A 23,882-nucleotide genomic window follows, 5' to 3' on the forward strand; every position below is an offset into this window, starting at 1 on the left:
GATACGGCCATAACTCAGGGACTGAGTTCGTCACTACCCCTATAACTCAAAGACTAGAGATGCGATTTTCCCTATAATCTACTATACTATCTACTATACTATATATATATATATATATATATACACACACACACACTAATAAGAGCTAAAGAGAGTTAGGCCTAAAATGGGTAGAAAAAATGGCGGTCAAATTATTTAATCAAATGGATGGTTCAGATTGTTTAGATTTATATTTTTCCTTGAGATTTCCTAATTTATCCTTAACTATATGATTATCCGTTAAGTTTTCCGTTAAATATTATCTTCTCCGTTAATATTCCGTTAACTTTTAACTTACCCATTAATTTCTATAAGAAAGGTCTTAGGTTCGGACCCCATCTCAATCAAATTTGACATAATTAAGTTCCTCACTTTATTTTAATCTTATTAAATTAAATAAATTAGTAGCAAACCAAACGCCTTTCTCTGCTGCTCAACTTCGGCTTCCACCGCCGGCCTCCGGCCGGAGCTCTAATGGAGCTTTGAGCCGGCGGTTTTGGTCACCTTCTACGTTTGCTCTCGCTCTTCTTCCGCCCTAACTACCATCACAACTCCGTCCGCCTCCTACCACCGCCACAGATCTTCTTCTTCCGTTTTCTCTCCCTTTGAATAGAATAATAGTAGATAGGTATTGGGGTTTGTGTTGGTAGTCTTGAACTCCCAACCCTACTTTGACTTTACCCACTTTTTATTTTATCTATTATTGTGTTTTCCTCTTGTTACTTTCACGAGCATTTTTCCTCTTGTTACTTTAATGAGCTTTTCATTTTAATTAGCTTAAATCTTTTAGTTTGGTTTCGGCAAGTGTTGATCTTATCCTGGGCAAGCAAAAAAGAATGATGACGAAGACCCAGATCTTTGATGAAGCTTTAAGCTCCTTGAAGGAACATAGCTTCCTAGTTATGAAACAGTCTGCTATTCAAGTTTTCTATATCATAATTAGAAAAGTTGTTTCTATGTGTGACTGTAAGGAATGATTTACCATTTCATTGATCATTGATGTAAACGTTTTATGTTATGAATTAATGGAATAGCTACGTTTACCTTTCAAAAAAAATAAATTAGTAGCTACAACAAAAAATGATACATATGTATTTATTTAATTTAGAATTATGTGTCTACAATACCTTTATTTGAAAAAATTATTCATTATCAAAAAGTTAAATTAAATAAGAAAAATAATTTCATTAGTTATATTGCCTTTATTTTCTCTCATGCAAAGATTCTTTACATTCAAATTTATCAATTGATATTCATTACATTGTCCATTATCTTATTTTTACAATATCTTGTAATTAAATATCAAAGTTATAATACAAAATAATGTTATATATTTATTTACCAAGTATTTTATTAATACCTTGGAAAAAAATTGAAGCTAATTATATTAACTACTCGGGGATTGGTTGATAAAGAGAGTACTCAAATAACCCAACAAATTGAAGCGGAATCACTCTATTTTACTTTTTTTGAATTAAATAAATTAGTAGTTACAACAAAAAAATGATACATGCGGATTTCTTTAATTTATAATTATGTGTCTACCAAAAATAATTTCTTTAATTTAAAAAAAATATTCATTATCAATAAATTAAATAAGAAAAATAATTTGATTAGTTATATTGTCTTTATTTTCTCTAATGCAAAGATTCTGTACATTCAAATTCATCAATTGATATTCATTTATCTTGTAATTAAATATCAAAGTTATAATACAAAATAATGTTATATATTTATTTACCAGTATTTTATTAATACCATGAAAAAAATAAAAAAGAATAGTTATAAACCAATCATATTAACTACTTGGGGGATTTGTTGACAATGAAAATATTCAAATAACCCATTACCCAGCAAATTGAACCCAGAAACTACCTTTTAATATCTTTAGAATACATCATATTTAAAATTTTCAAATTTTTACTAATTTATTTAATCTTTTTCCTTAAACTAGGAATTTCTTTATCCACAATAACTCATTCAACAATAATGGTTGAACCAAATGAACCTCGAGCAGAACACCTAAAGGAAAGTCCATAGCTCCTATATCATAATCTCATTGCATGACGTTGTCATCTATGCTACCAACAATAACCCAATTGCAAATAACACACTACCAACAAAAAGGAAGAGAACAAATAGTAAAGATGAAGACAATGACAATGTTACTCCAAAAAGAATTAAGAATACTTAGAAAAATTTAAACTAAAAGTAGTATTTATTTAGACTATCATTTTTAGACCAAATATTTAGACTATCGATTTTACAAAGTTGCAAACATTTATTTTAGTGACAATTATAATGAATTTCTTATATTATCTTGGATTCATATACTTTGAGTTACATATTTAAATAAAAAAATTCGACATTCAATTACCTATGTATAAACTTCTCCTATATAATTTTACATTGATATACTTTCAAATATTTATTTAAATATAAACATTGGGCATTAGCCCATTCGCGCAATGCGCGTGTAAAACTAGTTAATTAATAAATTTGAAGGTAAGAAATCTTTGCATTGTAGAAAATATAGACAATATAACTAATGAAATTATATCTCTTTTTAAATTTTTTGATAATGAATATATTTTTTTTAATAAGGCATTGTAGACATCGAATTATAAATTAAAGAAATGCATAAGCATTATTTTTTTTGGTTGTTGTAACTACTAATTTATTTAATTTAATAAGATTAATAAAGTGGGTACTTACTTTTGAATAATATATATATATATATATATATATATATATATATATATATACACTCTAACATATTCATAGTATATGTTCAACAATATGCCAACTTTGATTGTGATGGGTTTCGAATCTAAGACCTTTCTTATAGAAATTAATGTGTAAGTTAAAAGTTAACGGAAAAGAGAAAATTTAATGAAAAATTTAACGAATAATCATATAATTAAGGATAAATTAAGAAATTTCAAGGAAAAATATAAATCTAAATAATCTGAACCATCCATTTGATTTAATAATTTTACCGTCATTTTTTCTACCCATTATAAGCCTAACTTTCTTTGACTCTTATTAGTATAGTAGAAGATATATACATATATATTTATTAAAAAAAATTGGGGTGAGGGCCCAGCTCCCTACCCACCCATATAGTTCTGCCCTAATCCCTTGAGAATGATAATCTATACATATATGTAAATAAAAGGGAAAATCAAACATTTTCGTTCCTCAATTGTTTTTCAATTGTCAATGTAGTTCTTACTTTTCAATTTCAACCAATTTTATTATCAAATTGTTTAAAATTTCGTCAGTTAAATCCTTTCAGGGACCAAATTGATGAAATTTAAAAATGTGAAAATCATCATTTTTAGTCCCTGAAAAGGTTTAATTGACAAAATTTTAATTAATTCGAAGATGAAATTGGTTGAAATTTAAAATTGTAGACTACATTAACAGTTGAGAAATTATTAAGAGGACAAAATGATGATTAATTCAAAATAAAATGTTATGTTAAAAGTAACTTTTCCTAATTTCTCGCCCAAAGATGCTTCTAAATATAGAAAGAAAAAATGGATCAGGAGATTGGATGTAGTAGTATAGAGGGTGCTTTCGCGGATTAGGCGGTTTTTTTGTTCGTAAATTATACCATCGACCATAGTCATGGCTAATACTGCAGTTGTGTTGAACAGATACTGCAGTTGTGTTGGAAGGAAACTGCAGTTGCGCGGAACATAAGTCGTTTCATCTGTTCAACACAATTGCAGTATCATTTCAACACAACTGCAGTTCCAGACAAATGAAATAACCTCTGTTTCGCGCAAGTGCAGTTCCCTTTCAACACAACTACAGTATTAGCCAAAGTGCATGGTCCACGGCATAACGAATGTTTTTTGTTTAGGATACAAATATGGGACACTTGTTGGAAAAACAATCTTGTAAAGTGCATTTTTACTTTTTCAACATGCATCTCAGGAATGTATTTTTATCTTTATATATTATTTATTTATTTCATGCAGAATACAGTACATTATACGCATGCACAATACGGTACATTATACGGGATAATATGGTAAATAAATACAAATGAATACATACAGGACTTACCTATTATAAATACTCTAATTAAACTCTATTTCCACTTTTATTTTATAACTTCCATCCTTTTGCCAAGGATCTTGTAGTCCAGTGGCATCAAATTCTTCCCTTTATATGGGAGGTGGTGGGTTCGAGTTTCAGTGTAGACAATATTGACTCACTCTTGTGCTTCAATAGGTTGAGAAAGTAGTGAGGTGGTGGGTTCGAGTCTCAGTGTAGACAATATTGACTCTTGTGCTTCAATAGGTTGAGAAAGTAGTTATGAACAGGTACTGCATTGTAATAGAGTCAATAGTATTCAAAAAAAAAACTTTCATCCTTTTCGTTCTCCCTCCCATACAAAACTGCTCTAAATTCTAAATTTACTGCAATTTCCTACGTATCATGATCAATTTCCCAAGCGGACACACTGCAATTTCCTACGTATCATGATCAATTTCCCATAAAATTCATTTCGTGAAAAGTAGTGTACAAAGCGGACACACTGCAATTTCCTACGTATCATGATCAATTTCCCATAAAATCCATTTCGTGAAAAGTAGTGTACAAAGCGGACACACGCAAATTATACTGTGGACCATGGTCATGGCTGATACTGCAGTTGTGTTGAACGGATGAAACGACTTGATGTTATGTATTCCCATAACAATTTGGACGGATGAAACGACTTGATGTTATGTATTCCCATAACAATTTGGCTCTAGTTTCATCTCGCCGTTGAAGTAGGTGGCACTGTTGTAGCCATAGTAGAAAAAAGTTTTAAAAGTGAAGAAATCAGTATGTCTAAAAAGTACAATGTCTCCATGATATAAATAATTCTCTATCATGAAATCTGAAGTTCCCGTAGTGAAGTGAATGTTCTCAAGGGTAACTTCAATTCCTACCGAGCGACCATGGCGCAAAATAACAGTTGTAGTAAAATGTTGCATTGGACGATGCATGCAATTTGAAATTTTCTAGAAAAATGTATTAAATATATCAAAGATAATTGTATTGGATGTATTAAATTACAGAAACACATAATTGTATTGTTACTGGCGACATAATTTTAATACTAAACCATGTGATAGTGCATGTAGTAATATCGCGCAAATATTTTTGATCCTTTCCCTAGTCACTTCTTTCAGTGTAAGGTTCATTGGATCCTTTCCCTAGTCGCTTTGATATCTGCCCTTGCTTTAGTTGGAATTTCCTTTTAGCCAATTGCAGCTCTTACCTTTAATTAGAGAGGGGTAGTGGTACCACCACTAGGTTAATAGCGAGTGGGACCGACTGGATCAACCTAGCTTCGTTGCCGGAATCAAGCCCAATGTAGTTCAATTTTACTTGCATCAATTACTTACCACCGAACGAAGCACCAAAAAACGGAACCTGCAAGAATCAATGCGATAGCGAGATTGAGCAGTAGCGAGGGGCGATAGCGAAGGCGTGGTTCATACTCTAAGAGAGAGTAGATGCGAAGGTTCGGATCGAAGATCTTAGCGAGACAGCCGGTATGGCCCCACTGATTTGTTTTCGATCGGAACATCAAGCAGCACAACCCGGTTCTACTTGGCTAAGCCCCGTGCTCCTCCAAGGATCGAAACCTAGCGATATGCTCCGGCGATGGTGCGATTTGTCATAATTTGATAAAATTTTTTGATTATAGAATGTGATTTTGTATCATGATATTTTGAAAAAAAAAATGAGGCATTCTTTTTGTGGCAATTAGAAATTGCATTTTTTTTTGTCTTGCCATAATAATCTTGATTATGATATGAGAATCATATTTTTAGAATCTCTATTGTCATTGCTTATCCAAAATTTATGTGGTAATAATGATTATATTCTGTCTTTTCATTATTATTATTGAATTTTATCTAGTTCGGATAAAAATGCTTATATCATTATTACTATTATGTAATAATTATTTTAAACTGAGGAATTCACGGGTCGTAACCTTATTCTCATTTTTTTTTATCACATGTTGGTTGAGTATGAATATTTAACTTTATTTATTCATACTTTTAGTTTAAGATTATTATTATGCATATAATCGAATTAAAAGTGCATAGTCTTATTGATTTAACTTATGCAATTCGATTTTGTGAGAATTTAATTTGCAAATGAACATATATCTTCAGATTTTGATATCATTAGAGTTTGCATTACTAAGCTATTTCTCATAAAGTTGATAATATGCATTGAAACATTTCTGTATTGGGTTTGCATTTGAAACTTTTCAATGATTGAAAAGCGTATAATTATTACATTATTATTCAAATTTTATAAACTTCTAAGTTTTGGGTTTATGTTTTTATTTGAATAATGGCTCATTTTAAATTGCTATTATGTTATACAATTTATTTGGGTATGAGCTTATTGAATTTTTATGCATAATTGTTTGCTAGCATAAACCTTATGTTCTCTAAAGATTCTTTGTCTATTATGTCTGTAATATGCGAGAATATTACTATGATATTTTGGCTATCCTTGTCAAACATCTGAGAGGCGACATTGGCAATTATCGACATGAGAAGACATGTAATGGCCTTAAAATTATCAAACAATGAAGAACTAGATAAGTCTAGCTTTTTCTCAAAATACAATATTTTTTTAATTACTTAATTATATTGGCCACTGACGAATGTGATATCTTCTTTATGGCGATTATTTAACATATACCATGCATATAAATTTATGTTTTTTTTAGAAAGCATGAATAATAGACGAAAATTATGATATTTTTTTGATAAGTTTACTCCATACAACATTGTATGTTGAGTACTCTAATTATCATGAAACAATTATTTAAAATAGATAATATCATATTTTTAACCAAAGCTCTAAACCTAAGATAGAGCTTTGTTCGGAAGGCAAATTAAGCAATTATGGAGGAAAATTATCTTTTTTTTAGCAACCTGAGAAACCAATATGCTTATACACTACATATCACAAACACCTAGTACATGGTTCAACACCATGCATTTCCTTATCTGCGTTAAACATTTTTAGTATGCAACCCTTCCTTCCATTATATAACCACAATAGTGTATCGAGACTATCAACTACCTATAGCCCATCATGATAAATCAAAAGGAACGTTGGTTGTATCATATACTATATTTTCTCGGCATTAGGGGGATAAACGTTTGGTGTCCCTCATATCTACAGTTGAGGGGTATAAGACAAGGTGATCCCATCTCATCACCATATTTCTTCATTTTTGTGGCAGAGGGCTTCAGTGCCATGCTTAAAGATTATGAGAGCTAAAAGGAAAAATCCATGGTATTTCAGTTGCTAGATCAGCCTCCTCAGTTAGTCATTTGTTCTTTGCGGATAATAGCTTCATCTTCTTCAAGGCAAACTCTAATGAAGCTGAAAGTCTGAAACAACTACTTAGTATGAAAAGGCATTAGGGCAAAGCATCAATTTAGACAAATCATCTATGGTAATGTGTAGATAGGTGATATGAGGAGAATTTGTGACATTTTGGGAATGCAGTGCAGTAGAGAACTAGGAAACTACCTTGGCTTTCCAATGTTGGTTGGAAGGAATAACAAGGAGATGTTAAACTTCATAAAGCTGAAGATCATTAATCGTATACAATGCTGGAATCACAGGTTACGTTCCTCTCTAAAGCTGGACGGGAAGTTATTTTGAAGTTGGTTCTAAAAGCAATGTGACCTCTTTACCATTCCCTCTCATGGGAAATGCTAGGGTGGCAGACCTCATCGACACAACAGCCAAAAAATGGGATGAGGAGACAATCAGATCGATAGATGTTTAATTACAGGGATGTGGACTTTATTCTAAAAATCTCTATTCCAAGACAACAGATTCAAGACAAGATCATTTGGGGTCCGAAGCAGACAGAAATTAAAGTTCTCGGTCAAAGCTATCTGTGGTGAGCTTAGGAGTAAAATCTGGCAAGCAAAAATCCCATCGAAAGTGAAGTCTTTCCTATGGCAAGCATGTTCTATGTGCCTCCCTACAAAGGACCTATTGCGTCTGGAACAGGTTGACTGTGATGAAAAATGCCCTTCTCTGCACGCATGGAAAGGAATCTATCTTTCATCTCTTTGTTGACTGTGAGTATGCCAAATCTTGTTGGAATTATATTAGAGTCTAGGTACACACATGAACCATGAGCAGCTTTAACGAATGAATCACCTCCTGCCTATCTTCATTCACCAAGGTTCAAGTTAGCACTCTCCTTATGATTTGCTGGGAGATATGGAATTTAAGGAACAACATCCAGTGGAACAATCAATCATTGGAGTTGGCTAGAACCACTGTTCGAAGAGCCCTTAATTATTACCTTAGCTTGACTGGATGGAAGCTAACAAATTAAAACCAACCAACAAGGAAATCATGTTGATCTTAAGGAAAATATTATCTGGAAAAAACCACAGCAAGGTTTTTTGAAACTGAAGCAGTTGATATGCAACACACGCCAAGCTTGGCATCATATGTGTTATGTAGGACGATCAGGGTCACTTTGTTGCAGCTAGAGGTTCGAGTTGAAGTGGTTTATATAGCCCCAAGGCAGTTTCTATAAGGAAATCGCTTAGTTGGTTGAAGTCTCGTGCCTTTGACAAAGTAATTGTGAAGACAAACTCTCTACAAGTGGTACAAGGTCTCGAATCTTCGATTGATGATTCTCCCTTTTGTGTTATTTTATCTGAAATTAAAAACTTAATGAGTATGTTTGCTCATATTAGTTTGGTGTTTACTAATCGATCAATGAATCAAGCAACTCATATACTTGCTGATTATTCCAGAGTGGTTCTTTAATCCTCCCACCTTCCTTTGTAAATTTCGTTAGAATGAATTAATCTTTCTTTCTAGTTTCAAAAAAAAAAAAAAAACTGGCATGGACCCAGGACCACACCAACTACCATTATTTGACAATAAAGACGTTTTCTGGTAGACTTGTAGCTACAAGTTAGTGTATTGGACGGCAATTTCGAGAACATAACGGGGCAAATATCAGGGGTCTGAATAACATATCCATTAAATACAGGGGGGGAAAGTGAAAGTTTCTCGGTTTTTCGCATTGTCAAATACCAAAAACCTGGGAGCTCCGTCACTCTCAATCTCTAGAGTCTAGACTAGTCTCAACCTTTCTTCCACTGTTCCAATGGCTTCCTTCAAATGGCTTCTCTTCACTTTACATTTGCTCCTAATTTTCACGGAAATTGCTTCCGACGGACTTCCCGATCCCGGAAATGACCGGAACAGTCACGCCGTTTCGGGTTCTGAGGTCGCCTCTGATCCATCTCTGTTGCTCGAACTCGATCAACTCAAGTCAAAGATTTCTCTTTTAGGTTCCTCTCCCTCTCAGCCGAAAAAATCGGATTATTATTATTATTATTATTATTATTATTTAAATTTCTTCCGTTAGTAGTGTTTATTCCGTATCTGTTAATAGGAATTGAAAATTGATTAATTGTTGTACTTATATAATTCTATATTTTTAAATAATCCATTCATATATAATTTAATTCCAATGATTGGATTCTCGAGTGCTCTATTTCTGATTTCTGTTGATGCTGATACCAGTATTAATATTTTTATTTATTTATTTATTTTTGGATTTGTTTCTAATTGAATAAAATTTGTAACTTTTCTGCAAAAGAATCAAGCATTAGTGAAAGAGTGGATAAACTAAGAGCCAAGGATGAGAAAGTTGATGAGTTAGAGAAGATTCTGGCATCAAAATCAGCTGCATTGGAGTCATTGCAAACTCAATTTCAGTTGATTCAGGTTTGCTTTGGCTTGGAATCTTAATTGCTATTAGCTTTATATTCTAACCAAATTAATATAAAGTATGAATATACATATGAACTGTATGATTATGTCTAAAGTAAAATTGTATGCTTATTAACTGTATGATTATGCCTAAAGTATAATTATATGCTTATGAATTGTGTGATTATATCTAATTATGTGTAATCATATGATTATGAGTTGTATGGTTATGTCTTTTGAAGTCAGAGAGTGGAGAAAACACTAAATTTGAAGAGAGAAAGGTTGTGAGATTGTAAGCCATATGCATTTTGTTGTATCGGAGTATGTAGAACATATTTGAAGTAATGTTGGCTATACAATGGGCTTGTGTGTTATGGCCTACTTCACAGGTGGAAGAAGGAATGGCAAGAAGTGTTGCCTTCCTGCATAATATCCACATCCCCAGCTAATAATTAATAATTACTTTAGGACTAGATAACTAGTACAAAGACTTCTAACTGAGTTAAAAAACTGGAACACCTGAAAGACCAGACCAATAACTATTGAGCAATTCTAATTTCTAATCTAACTAAAACATCTGATTTAACAAATAAAAATGTTGCCTTCCTGCATAATATCCACATCCCCAGCTTGCATCACTGTTTGATTTGAGGCAATCTGCAACACTGCTTGAGCATCACATATTCACATATCAGTTACATTTGTGTTGTTATCATGAATTCATGATGTGCTTTAGCAATATGAGCTCACATGTTGCTAAAGCCATGGCTCGGTATTCAACTTCTTTACTGGATTTGGCAACATCATTTTGCTTTTTATTCTTTCAAGATATTAGGTTACCACTGATTAGAACATAGTATCTATATTTAGAGTATTTTTCATACTCTGCATCAGAATGCTCAATTGCCTAAGTATGACCTCTATCTTCATATAACAATCACCGTGTTCTACTGTTCTTTTAATATACTACTCCGTAATACTATAGGGTATGAATGACAGCATCCCAATGACTATCACAAGGAGATTGAAAAAATTGGCTAACTGCACTGACTGCAAATGAGATATTTGCTTGAGTGTGTGTTTGTTTAGTTTTCCAACCAATCTCTGATATCATTCTGGCTTTGCTATCATTTGTGTCATATAGTGGCTCCCTATGATTTGGAAACAATATGACATTTTGATAGGAGTATCAAGTATCAACAGGTCTGTGGTCAAGCATGCCAAATTCCTCAAGAATATATAGTGCATACTTCCTCTGGAAGAACCATACTCAAGGTTTAAAAAGGCGGAATTGAGGCGCGCCTCAGTCCAAGGCGTAAGCAGTGAGCACTGAGGCTTACGCCTCTTTCGCAGGAATAGAGGCGTACGCCTCAGACACGCCTCAGGGCGTGTTTGAGGCGGAATGTTGAGGCGAAATGGCAATCCCAAACAATTTTTCAAGCGCAATTTTTTTTTTATAGCCCAATAAAAAAGACCCAACCCTATTACCCATTTACCCTAACGAATAAAGAAGAAAGAAGCTACTGCGAAGAAGAAAGAACAAGACTGTGACTCTGCGAGAGAAGAAAGAAGCGAACTCCACGTCTCCTTGGCTCCACTTTCTGGCGTCTTCACTCTCCGCCGGCGACCAAAACTGACCGGCGACCTCCACTGACCGGCTGGCGGCGACCTCTACTGACCGTCGACCTCCAAGCTTAGCTGCTTAGGCAATGTCTTGTTTTCTCAGCTCCTAAATAATTTTTTTTCTTGTGTATGTTGTTTGCTCTGTGTACAGAGGCTATATATATATATATATATATAATATTCTGCCACTTGGAAGGCAATGAGCTAGACAACTTAGTGAGGCAGTAAGTGTGTGTGGGCAGTGTGGCTGGCAGGTGGCAGCTAGTTAGGCACAGAGCATTATTTTTATAAAAAAATTGTATATATATTTATTTTTGGAATATAATAAAATTAAATTATGTATAAAAGTCGAGGCTTACGCCTCAATACGCCTCAAGGCTTACGCCTCGCCTCAAATTACAAAACGCCTCAAGGCATGCCTTAGCCTTTTCAAACTTTGACCATACTGTCTTTAGACTGAATCAGTTCAATGTCAAGGAAGGACTTCAACTTACTCAAATCTTTAATTTGAAATGGTTTGAAGAGATGTATTTGAAACTAATGGATACCATCCTGATTGTTGCTTGTGATAGCAATAAACTGCTAGATAAATGCATTTCCCATCCGGAGAGTGGCCTCACCACAGATCATGCCAAACTTTTGAATCACTGAGCTGAATTATCCAAAATGAGCCATGGTGACTCTTTTAGGTCATAAAGAGTGGCAAAGTTTGCATATTAAACAAACTCCCCTTCTGTACTAAAGCTTGATGGTTACTCTATATAGACCTCCTCTTGTAGGTTCCTGTGAAGAAAATTGTTCTTAATATCTTAACTGATTGAGTGGCCAATGACTCATAGCAATAATGGATCACAATAAGTAGATAACAATAGGTACACCGTACACATAGCCTAGTGTTGAAGGGAAAGGTGATGTTGTAGTCCAAACAAAAATTCTGAAAGTATATCCCTTTTCAATGATTTGGGCCTTGAGACAATCAGTCCTAGCATTAGTTCCAACTTTCATGTTAAATATCCATTTGCAACCAATAGCTCATTTACTTTGGGGGAGAGAAACCAGTTCCTAAATGCCATTAGAATGCAAAGAATCCTTTTTATCAGTCATTGCTTGGCTCCACCCTGAGTCTAAAAGTGCCTCATAGGCAATTTTAGGAATAGAGACAGAAAATAAATGTGACACAGAAACATAATATGGCAAAGATAGGAGGTGATAGTGTAGAAAAGTGCACACACACATGCATATACTTAAATGGACATATATTTGGACATTGGAGAGGCGGCATGTTAGAGCATGTCAAAGGAGGTTTGGTGGTGGTGCTTCTGGCCTGAGGTTGTGATGATGTTATGAGCTTGGTGGTAGGTAGTTTGCTAACTTTCCTGCTGGAATATGACAGAACAAGAGGATGTTATGTGGGTCACCCAAAAAAAAGTTGTACATAACCCACCTACATCTTTATGTATATAAATAGGGCATGTAGATATGTTTTCTACACATAAAATTATGTAGAAAAACCACTTTCAACAAAATAAATAAATAAGCTGTCTGAAAAACATAAAAATTGATGGAAAAAAAAAAAGAATTTTTGTGTTTCCTCCAACCTTTCTCTGATAACATGTGAAATTAGAGAGGGGAGAAAACAGTACTACTGAGAAGAAAAAGTTGTGAGAGTCTAGGCCCTATGTGCTTCATTATATAGGAGTATATACAAAGTATTTGAAGTACTATGGGCTATACAATGGTCCTGTACAACTGGGGCAATGTACAGTAGGGTTTTCTATTTCGGAAGGTGTCTAAAGTATAATTTGTATGCTTACAAACTGCATAATTATGTATATTTTAGGCCAGAAGATGTTATAAATTTATTGTATGTTCTTCTCTCCTAAGAAGATATAATGCTTAAGAACTATATAATTATGTGTTCTTCAGGCCAGAAGATTTTTAAAAAATTCACAGTTCGTTTCTCCTTAGATATACTTTTATGCTATGTTATTTAGGCTATAAGATGTTAAAAGTTTTTTGGACCTTTTATCTGAAAGGAGAACTTTCTGTTGATTTTGAACATCAAAAGTGCACATTTTATGTTCATTTTTCTCTAGAGCTTTTTATTCTAAAGGTTAGGTGAGCTTACACCATCTAATCTTAATCCTCTTTTAACCATAGATGAGTTTAGGAGAATTAATAGTCTGATCTCTCTAATCCCATGAATGGAGTAACACCTAGAAGTAATATATTTTTCCTGTTTAATAGGAGCAAAAGTCCTTAAATGCAAAGGAGCAGGTTGGTAAGGCTAATGCTCGTGCTGATGAACTTGAGAAGCAGGTTAGTTATACTAAAGTTTGCTTCTTGGTGGAATTATAGTCCAATGTTTGTATTCTCTAATTTTATTTTTTACTTGCATGCAGAATGATATTCTGAAAAAGGAAATAGAAGCACAAAACAAACAAAAAGATAATCTTGTTGGCCGTGCAAATGAAGCAGAGGAGAAAATTCAGGAATTGAATCTAAAACTTGAAAATGTATGTTGGAGCATTGTTATTTGTTTCTGCATAACTTATTCAATTGTTGAATGATGCTGGATTCTTTTGTTATTAACAATTGGTATTATTACTTATTAGTTCTCTCTTAAACCATTTCCCTTTTCCCCTTATTGGGGGCATATCTTAATCTGATGATTTCATTTTTGTTTTAGCTACAAAGGATAAATGAAGAGCAGAAATCAAGGATCCGTAAAACTGAACGTGCTCTTCGAGTGGCAGAGGTCTATTATAACTTCTTTATACAGACTAGTAGATTTTAAGGTGGGCTTTCATTTGATGAGTGCTAATGCTAAAGTGACTGTAGGAAGAAATGGTGAAAGCTAAAATGGAGGCTTCTTCTATCTCTAAGCAGCTCCAGGAGGTAATTTGAGTTTTTCTTAATTGATTTCAGTCATTGATTTTGTTATATTATATTAATATATCTACACTGTATCTTGTTTGCTACACGTTGTTATGGTGATCTAATGTGCTGACATAGTTAAAACTTACCTATGTTTTCCCTTGTATGTGGCTTTATTCATGTTCAATTTTATTGCCTGATCAGTGTACTTGATAATCTTGTTCCATCCATAAGATTTGGTAAGGTGAAGAATTGAGCTTGTTGTACGCTCATACAGCATGTTTGGTTCATGAAACCAGAATAGAGGGAATAGGTATAGGATTCGATAAGGAATGGAATAGAGAATGAATAAAGAAGGATTACTGTTTCATTGTTTAGTTCATAAAAAAAAAGACATTATAAACAATATTTCATAATTTGGCTTAATTAAGGAATGGAAAAGGAATTGATATTAACATGACCCATGGAGTCCTATTCTATTTTATGCCTGTTCTGTGAACCAACCGTGTTGTTACTTGTTAGTGCTCTTAACATGTTCTAATATGCTTTCTAGTGTGTTAGTGCGTACCTATAGTTGACTAAATGCACTTATTTATTTCATTCACTCCTTTTGCAAGTCATTTCTTGTGTCCTCGTTTCCTTTGATTGTTAAGTTTTTGTTGGGGTTTGGCTCAGGATCAGGGTACGGTTGGTTATTAGGTTGGACTTAACTTGATGAGTTGATGACGGAGGGGTAGAAGCTATGAATGTGAATATGGATATGGGATGCTTTGTTGGACATGAGTATTGTTTCAGACACAAGGATATATAACTTTTTCGTCATTATTATTATTATTATTAGTATTACAACAATCTAGTACTACTACTATTACTACTAGGAAAGAAGTATCAAATTAGTCCCCCCTAAGTGCAATTAAGTTCCCAACTGAAAAAAGTTCCAATGAGGTATTTTAAATCAGCAAAATAGAGCAATTGGGTCCTAACATTACCTATTCTACAAGTTCTCACTGATGTGGCGTTGACTATGCTTCCATGTGTACTTATATCATGATGGTATTGTGTCATTGCTCCCTCCTTTCCATGTCCAAACATTTTTTTTTTTTAATTTCTTCCATTTAGCAAAAAACCCCACCCTTGGTTCATTCTTCAGCTAATAAATAGATGCTCTATCAAGTATCAATGATGGAATTTCTATTCTGTTATCGAATCACATGCATCTTTGAACAAAAAATTAAAAAAGAACTTAAAATACCAGAGATGGACAGCTGATAGTCGTGGTTGTCTCGGTCTAGTAGCATTGTAGCTATGGTTGTGTTAAAAAGCCTTGCAATTTTTTAAAGACAACCATGGCTGTCATGTTTAGGTTTGACTGGCTGTCTTTTTCAACAACAGACAGTGGCTGTTTTTGAAAAAAAAATCAAAAATAAAAATTAAAGAATAATAAACGATACACTTGGGATTCATGTAAGCATTAGAATGTCATGTGTTAGCCTAGTTAGAGCCAACTATATAGTTATTGCTATTGTTATGCAAGCATCTACCGCAAGAAAACATACTTCTGAAAAAGACCCCCAAAGAAAAAACATTAATGATTGGAACTTATCTCAAATTCAGTTTAGGATGTATCTATAGTTATTTTATTGGTAAAAATAACTTATGATGAGTTGAGGACATTGACCTGAGTACATCCTGCTATGCCAGATTCATGAAGGATGGCTTCCACGTTGGCTTGCTGTTCATCTTGTTCATTGTCAGGTAACTTTTGCTTTTGTTTAGCCAAAATTTTGCATAATACAGAAAACATTTCTGCCAATTTCTTTGACTGTTTTTAATTGTACAGTCAATTATTGTGACTCACTGGAATGAGCATGGAAGACCTGCATTGAATCTGAGCATGAAAAAGGTTCTGTACTGTCTACCACTCATCATAAATGCTTAATGATTTTTAACCTCAAATTATGATTTATGTTTTATGTTCTTTAGTCCTTTAGAATGGATCTCTTTTAAGCTATAAATATTTTACTTCGCGCAATTCCTCTTTAGGCCCTAGAAAAGAAATCTGAGCTAGAAACGTGGGTGAAGCCTCATATTCACACATTTCAAACAGTAAGTGATCTCCTGAAGTTATTTTCCTTTCAAAGAAAAAATTGTTACTTCTTTTGTTTCATCTTATGTTCTTGTGCCTTTGTGTGTGTATTTATAGGCTTTACCACTTTAAAAAAATGTAATTATTGGGAGATTAATAGTACTCTGTGTCCCAATACATTATCATCCTTTCCTACTCTCAAACAGTGTCTTCAAAATACCATCAGACTTCAGACATATTCCTGAATACATAGTGATGAAGAATAACTGGTTAGCTGGTATCTTTGCTCTTGCGTCCTTTCCTACTTCCAAACTGTCTCTTCAAAATACCATCTTTCAGACTTCTGTCATGTTCCTTTAAGAATAATAAAAAAGTAATATGACATGGATGCTGATGATTTATTGGCCAGATCATTATAGCTCTAGTATCTCAAATATGGATACTATCAATTACCTTGAAAACCAATAACAGGATGGATAATATCAAAGAGGATAACAAATTAAAAACAAAAAAAAAAAGGAGATGTGATGCCTTTAAACTATTTAACACCAGGGCGTTTTTTTAACCAGCAAAGGAAGGATGGGGGAAGAAGGAATGGACAGATAGACTCAAAGTGTAGTTGGCTACTTGGATAGTAATTTGCAGAAAACAAATATCAAAGTGAAAAACAACAAATTTAAGCTGAGTTATTGTTAATTTCTAGTTTAAGGAATAAATCTGCTCATAGGATTCAGCCCTTATTGCATAATAATAATACTTTTTCAGTTTGCTTTCTAATTCAAACTCCATTCACTTGAAGGAATGGATTCCAATGATAAAAGAGCACTGCCGAGAATTTGCAAGGAATATTGAACCACAACTAAACATACTTTCTACGAAGACTACTGACTTTTATCATGCATCCAAGAACTATATGGAGCCTCATATTACGAGAGCACAGGAGTTTTTGATTCCTTACTATGAGGTAAATCTTGCATAGACTTCTTTTCTCATCATTTTATAAATTCCTTGCTTAGCTTGTGGTCAGTTTTAGCACTATCTGTTGACAGGATACTAAGAAGTTCACAGAGCCTTATATTGATCATATTGCACTCATAGTGAAGCCTCATGTGGATAAGGCGACTGCATTCTTGAAGCCTTATTCAAAGAAAGCAATTCGCCATTATAGAAAGTTCATGAAATCTGCTCGGTTATACCATCAACAGGTATGGTCTACCATCCTCCTTTTACGTATATTTTATCTGCATGTTTTACACCACATATTTGTGCATCCATTTTCCTACCTATACTTTCTATTTTCTACAATGAACTATTTTTCCTTGCCCATATATATTTGCTTGATTACTTCCTTCTCCATGTGCATTTGGTAAAAGTTTTTTGAACCTGGGTTTTCCCAGTCCATGTCACAGCGCAGCAACATAGTACTTTGGAATTTGTATGAAAAAATGGGGAAAATTGAACTGATGTTTATTACTATGATAGTATGATGATTACCGTGTTACATTTTCAAATTTAATGAAGTTCTACAATTTTGTGGATTGAAACTCATCATTTTTCAATTTCTGTGTGGGGAAGGGATGGGTGGGATCTACACAGTGAAAGAGACTGACTAGAAGAGAGCATAAGAAATTGCTCTATTCTGGACTCATTTAAAATTGAATAATTCAATGGTAAATGTTGATAGTTTAATTGTTGTTTTGGTAAACGTCGGAGGGCCTGTTTGACCCTTATTGCCCATTTTTAATGCATTGCATTTTTTTTTTGTGCAATTGCTTATCAAAGTTGTCACCACTCACCAGTTAACTTTTTTGAGTATTTCATTTATTCTTTGGTCGTGTGGTGCTATATTCTGACGATTTTCATATGGGTCTTTATCACTTTTGTTCCTGAAGGTCCAAACTACAATTCATGATAAGCTAAAGAATAATGAGTATACTGAACCTTTTGCAACCAAGGAGTTGGCCTGGCTTATGGTATGTTGGTGAAATAATAATAAGAAATTTTCTTCCATCTATTTCTTATGACATAGTCATTTCGCTTTGTTGTGTTACTTATATCATTTTATTGTACTAGGCATCTGCTTTAGTGAGTCTCCCCGTACTCTTTCTTCTTAACATGTCTACAGCCCTTTTCCGGTTAGTGCCCTAATTGGATTGATTTGATAAATGTAGATTTAACTAGAATCTTATCTTAATTCACATTATGATTTTGCAGCAAGGCACCAAAAAAGCGGTCACGAAGTCACCATAAAAGCCACACCCATCGAAGAGCAAAAAGAGTACATCAAGAAAAGTGAAGCATTACACCAGAGTTTAAGAGATTCATATTTTGTGTTAGAAGGTAAACTTTAGCTTTCTCTGTGATGATAATCTGTCTTCTACTGTAATTTGTAACTGCTTGCTTGACTTAATTCCAACTCCCAACCAAGGAAAAAAAAAAGAGAATAAAGAATAAAGAAATGAAAGGAAAGTGAAATTTCCGTATAAAAAGGGAATATAAGAGCTGGATTTACTTCTTTTTAGCTGTGAAGAGGCTATTTAATGTAGAACCATCTATGTGAGATTAGAATGCTTCTCTAATTATTGATTACTTAATAGAGTGATACTGATCTTGTACCATCTTTATTGGTGATTTTTGCAATCAATTTTATTCTTATTAAACTAATCTCATTGGATATGTTTCTGAGCTATTGCTTTATTTTAATTCTACTTTTTTGGCTGTGCAGGTTAATTTCCTGATTGAAGGCACGAAGGCTTGCTCAAGGGCAGTTTTTGCAGGAAATAGGTATTATAGTGTAAGAAATGGAGGCTAAAATCATTTAAGACAGATGAACTTTGATTTATGGTTTCATTCTCAATTTTCTCACTGCTCTCATTGTATTACTTGTGTCTGTCAAATTAGAATCACAACATAGAGAAATATACTGGCAAACTGGCAGTCTTTTTGCTGAACTAATAGTCTAATACCTGTTTGGAGTGGTTTCGCTTTCTCATCGCATCCTTAGGAGAAAAAGAATCCCAATTTCATGGGAGAGAATAGTGTAAGAATAAATTGGGAATTTAAATATTAGTGTTTGTTTTACAAGAATAAAATTATTGGGAGTTTTAATTTCAATTGGTATTCATGAGAATTGGAAGGGGATAATGATAATGATAATTACTATTAATTTTATTAATATTATTATTATTAAATAACAAGTAAATTTATCTTTAAAATTTGGGTAAAAATCTGTGAGACCGTTTCATGGATTTTGTCTGTGAAATGGATCGGGTCAAAATGAAATGTAGTATTTATTCTGAAAAATGTAATACTATTAATGAATAAGATGTTTATTGTTTATATATATATATATATATATAGAGGAAAGTTTAATACTTTTGAAAAAGATGTAATATTTTTACATTTTGATTTAAAAGTATTACATATTTTTTATAAGTAAAGAATGCGTGCTAACATTACTTGTAAGGGATAATTTAATACTTTCACATTTAATACCTTATTGATACAATATTATATTTTTTAGTATAAATATCATATTTCAATATTGATTTGACACAACCCATTGCATGGAGACCAAACTATAATGCAACAATATAGTTGTTGTTTAGATACTTCCGGTGTTAACATTACCTTTCTCCTAATAAAGTAATTATGCAATTAATAATTTAATAAAAATAGTTCCGAATATTTTTTATCATAGAAAGTCACTCTGGGGTTGGTGACAATGCAATGAAGATCTATGGAAGTCCATGGTACTATGGGCAATTAGTCCATAATATATATATATTACACACACATGTGCACGAACTGATTTCCAGTTTGGGCACTAGAGTATATGTGTAATACATACACTCATGAAACTGATTTCAGTTTCGTGAGTGTATGTAATTTGTATTACGCATAAACTAGTGCATGAAGATGTACTACATATACGGGTACATGAAATAGAGATTTTATTCAATTCGTGTTAGATTAATTATATCACATGCAATCATAATATGTGATAACAAGGATCATACTAACCTCCAGCCATAGCTCTGAATCAACGAAGGTTGAGTGATCTCGACTGTCGCAGAGTTTACGTAAGTATTTTATCTCTCACACTACTCAGCTCTCTCTAGATGGTGTATGAGGAATGTAGTGTGAGCAGTGAGAGGACTTATAACCGTATATAACCATTGGCCATTATTGTGGTTGTTGTATACCATTACGTCTCCTAAACCCTAACCAGACTCAAGTCTAGCTATTTGGGTTATTAGTTTCAGGAAAACGTTAAAGTTCATGTACTGTGTATGTATATATGTATACACAGGCATATAAACGTACATAAATTTTCAAGATGATAAAAAAAAAAAAACAAGTACATACATAGAAACATATAAAATATGACATTGAAAGAAGAACAAGAGAAAATTGTACCTTAAGGATGGTGGAAGCCAATTGATTAATCGTAAGAGTTTGAAATAAATCTGGGAATGTATGTATTTATAAAAGTTTATAAGGGTGTTTTTGGATTAATAAAAAAAAATACTTATTTTTGATAGGCTATGAATAGCTAATATAAAGAGGAGCCTTGGAATGGCTATTCGCATGACAAAGGGAAATAACCCATTTCGTGAAATTCTATTGCCTGTGATAAAAATCGAACCGAAAAATGGAATAGATATGTTCCATGGAATGACATTCCATTCACCATGTACTCCATGAACCAAATGTCACATAAACGAATTTGCATAAAATTTGGCATGTGAACAACTATTTTGAGTGGGGCTCACTATCAATTTAGGGTTGGTCAATATAGATTTGAATTCTCTTAATGTAGAAATTAATTTCATATATTTATATGTTTAAAATGGACAATGCCCGTTTGGTTCACTGGAAAATATTTGAAGGAAATGGAATTCAAATTCCGTGGAAAACAAATACTAGGAAAATAGATTCCATTGTTTGATTGGTGAAAAATAAATTAATGGGAATATGAATTCCATTATTTGATTGGATTTGGAAGGGTAAAGAATTATGAATATAAAGACCAATATGCCCTTAACAATTAATAGTGATAATATATTATATTATTATTGATGAGGGTAAAATAGTCTACTTGTTCAATACTTTCTTCCCAAACCTAACAAAATACCACCTTCTAGCTAAGAATTTGTTTTCCTTCACTTTTGGGAACTCAAGTTCCAATGGAAATTATTTTCCATCCAACCAAACCACAGAAAAACACATTTTCCTCTACTTCATGAAAAATCTTTTCCATACCAAACACCCTAAAATGAAAGAGAAATTAATCAAAAAATATATATAAAGTTAAGAAAAAGAATCTTAAAAAGACTTTAAAAAGTATTTGTCTCATATAAAAAAAATACAAATTTGAATTAGTATAAATATATTTTTCACTTCTTTGAGGATTATGAAATATATTGCTAAACCCAACGGGGTAGCTCAAGTGGCAATTGAGCTCCTCTCCGAGCGAACGCGGATGGATCCGGACCATTAAATGAACGGAGAAAGACCCGGTGGATTTATAAAAAAAAAAAAAAAAAAAAAAAAAAAAGGAAATATATTGCTAAAATGATCACTGCCTCACTCTTGGACACAAGCCATATTTAGTCTGGAGTAAACAAGTCACGAGTGGCAAGGACATTTGATCATTACATGAATTATCAGCTGGATAAGTCACAAGAAGTGGCAATTCAAGTTATGTGGCTACAATTGATTTCACATGACTTGCTTAATCAATCAGCTGCAATTCAAAAAGTAGCTTTCTTGTTTGCTTTTTCTGTCCTTGTTCAATCCCCATCAATATCCTTTCAAGCTTAAATAGTAATTTTAAATAGAAAAATATTATATGTAATTCTATATTCGGAGCAAACCTCAACCTGTTTAGTTCGTTGAAAAATATTTGAAGGAAATAAAATTCAAATTCCATGAAAAACAAATTACCAAAAACACAGATTCCTCTTGTTTGGTTGGTGGAAAAAAAAATACTGGGAATATGAATTCCATTGTTTGGTTGTGTTTGGAATGGTAAGGAATTATGAATATAAAGACCAATATGCCCTTAGTAATAATGGTTTGGCTATATATACATGTGTAATTAATAAATTTGGTTGAGGGTAAAATAGTCCAAAACTTAATACTTTCTTCTCACCTTCCTTAGAAAACAAAATACCTAATTCTACTTCAGAATTTGTTTTCCTTAATCTTTGGGAAGTCAAATTCCATGGAAACTATTTTCCATCCAACCAAATAACATAATCTTTCATTTTTCTTAACTTTTTGGAAAAACTTTTCCATGGAATTGATTTTCCATCCAACCAAACATGCCATAAGTGTTGATTTTTCACGAGTTTTTAAAAATCACGTAGGAGAGGAGAGAAAAAAAAAAAAAAAAAATAAACAAAATTGTTCGTGTTACACGCCCAATTGGCACATGTCCTGGGCACGGCAAGTGCAATTAATGCACTAGGAGAGAGAATAGTTTTTATTTTTTTGCCAGCAGTGATGGGTTGCTCTTACTTTAACTTTTATTCTATACTTATAAATATTTGATATAGATGATTTTTCTTAAGACCCACAAGATAAATATGTCATATCAAAACAAGTCACATCAAGAAATTTAATTAAAAGAGTAAAGTATTTGAGAGTCAATATAGTAGAACTCTTCCGAATAAATTACATATAATAATTTTAATTAAGGGTGTGTTTGAAAAACAGGAAAATAATTTCTGAAAAATGAGTCATTTTCCATAAAACAGTTTCATTTCCTGTGTTTGGTTGCATTCTGGTCTTTGAATGTTTAATTATTTTTTGGAAAATGAGTAGAATTGTATAATTATATATTTTTATTATTTTATTTAAAATATAAAAATATATAAAATAATATTATTTACTATTAAAAAAAAAGACAAAAAAAAAACCGTCGCTACTTTGGTTTCAGTCGGAAAACAAAGCAGCTCTAGACTGCTCTGATTTTGACTGGAAACCAGAGCAGTTTCGACGGAAGCCAGTTTGCCGAAACGGGAGAGGGACGACTTTTGGCCGCCCCTTGCACGGAAAAAGTTTTCAGAAAATGACTCCCGGACTTTTGTCCGGAAGTTGTTTTGCGGAAAAAAATGATCATTTTTCATGGTTAACGGAAATCATTTTTCATTGATCGTATTTTTCGGATGTTGTCAAACACCGAAAGTCCAAAAAATAATTTTCTTTTTCGGGTTATCGAACACACCCTAAAAGTAGACCAGGAAAGAGAATTGCACGTGAATACATGTTTTTGTACCTTTGTTTTAAATAGTGTTTGTACGTTTTTAAAATTGGCCATGGGCTATGGCTATTTTTGTTTTTGTTTTTGTTTTGTTTTGTTTTTTTTTTTGCTGTGTAGTTTTTTAAATTTTAATTCAACAATAGTATATGGTGATTTTTCTAACAAAACCGACCTCTGGTGATTGGC

At 33.0% G+C, this 23,882-nt stretch overlaps 1 protein-coding gene across 1 annotated transcript; it reads left to right on the top strand.

The window, feature by feature from the left end:
• Window positions 1-9,171: 9,171 nt before the first annotated feature.
• Window positions 9,172-19,518, top strand: LOC116014495. The gene is made up of 15 exons (XM_031254558.1): window positions 9,172-9,416; window positions 9,728-9,855; window positions 13,711-13,782; window positions 13,866-13,979; window positions 14,153-14,221; window positions 14,305-14,361; window positions 16,042-16,095; window positions 16,181-16,243; window positions 16,384-16,446; window positions 17,226-17,390; window positions 17,476-17,631; window positions 18,319-18,399; window positions 18,500-18,561; window positions 18,641-18,766; window positions 19,152-19,518. The coding sequence occupies exons 1-14, from the start codon at window positions 9,230-9,232 to the stop codon at window positions 18,720-18,722; spliced, it is 1,353 nt and encodes a 450-aa protein (XP_031110418.1). The 5' UTR covers window positions 9,172-9,229; the 3' UTR covers window positions 18,723-18,766; window positions 19,152-19,518.
• Window positions 19,519-23,882: the final 4,364 nt, after the last annotated feature.

This window comes from Ipomoea triloba, chromosome 3 (assembly GCF_003576645.1).
Source record: "Ipomoea triloba cultivar NCNSP0323 chromosome 3, ASM357664v1".
NCBI lineage: Eukaryota > Viridiplantae > Streptophyta > Magnoliopsida > Solanales > Convolvulaceae > Ipomoea > Ipomoea triloba.

Bases quoted from the DNA above. Each gene is read 5' to 3' on its own strand.
- LOC116014495 (XM_031254558.1), top strand. From the start codon at position 9,230: ATGGCTTCCTTCAAATGGCTTCTCTTCACTTTACATTTGCTCCTAATT. The intron at 13,980-14,152 runs GTATGTTGGAGC...TTTTTGTTTTAG, and splicing joins TGAATCTAAAACTTGAAAAT to CTACAAAGGATAAATGAAGA. The intron at 18,400-18,499 runs GTATGTTGGTGA...TTATTGTACTAG, and splicing joins AGGAGTTGGCCTGGCTTATG to GCATCTGCTTTAGTGAGTCT.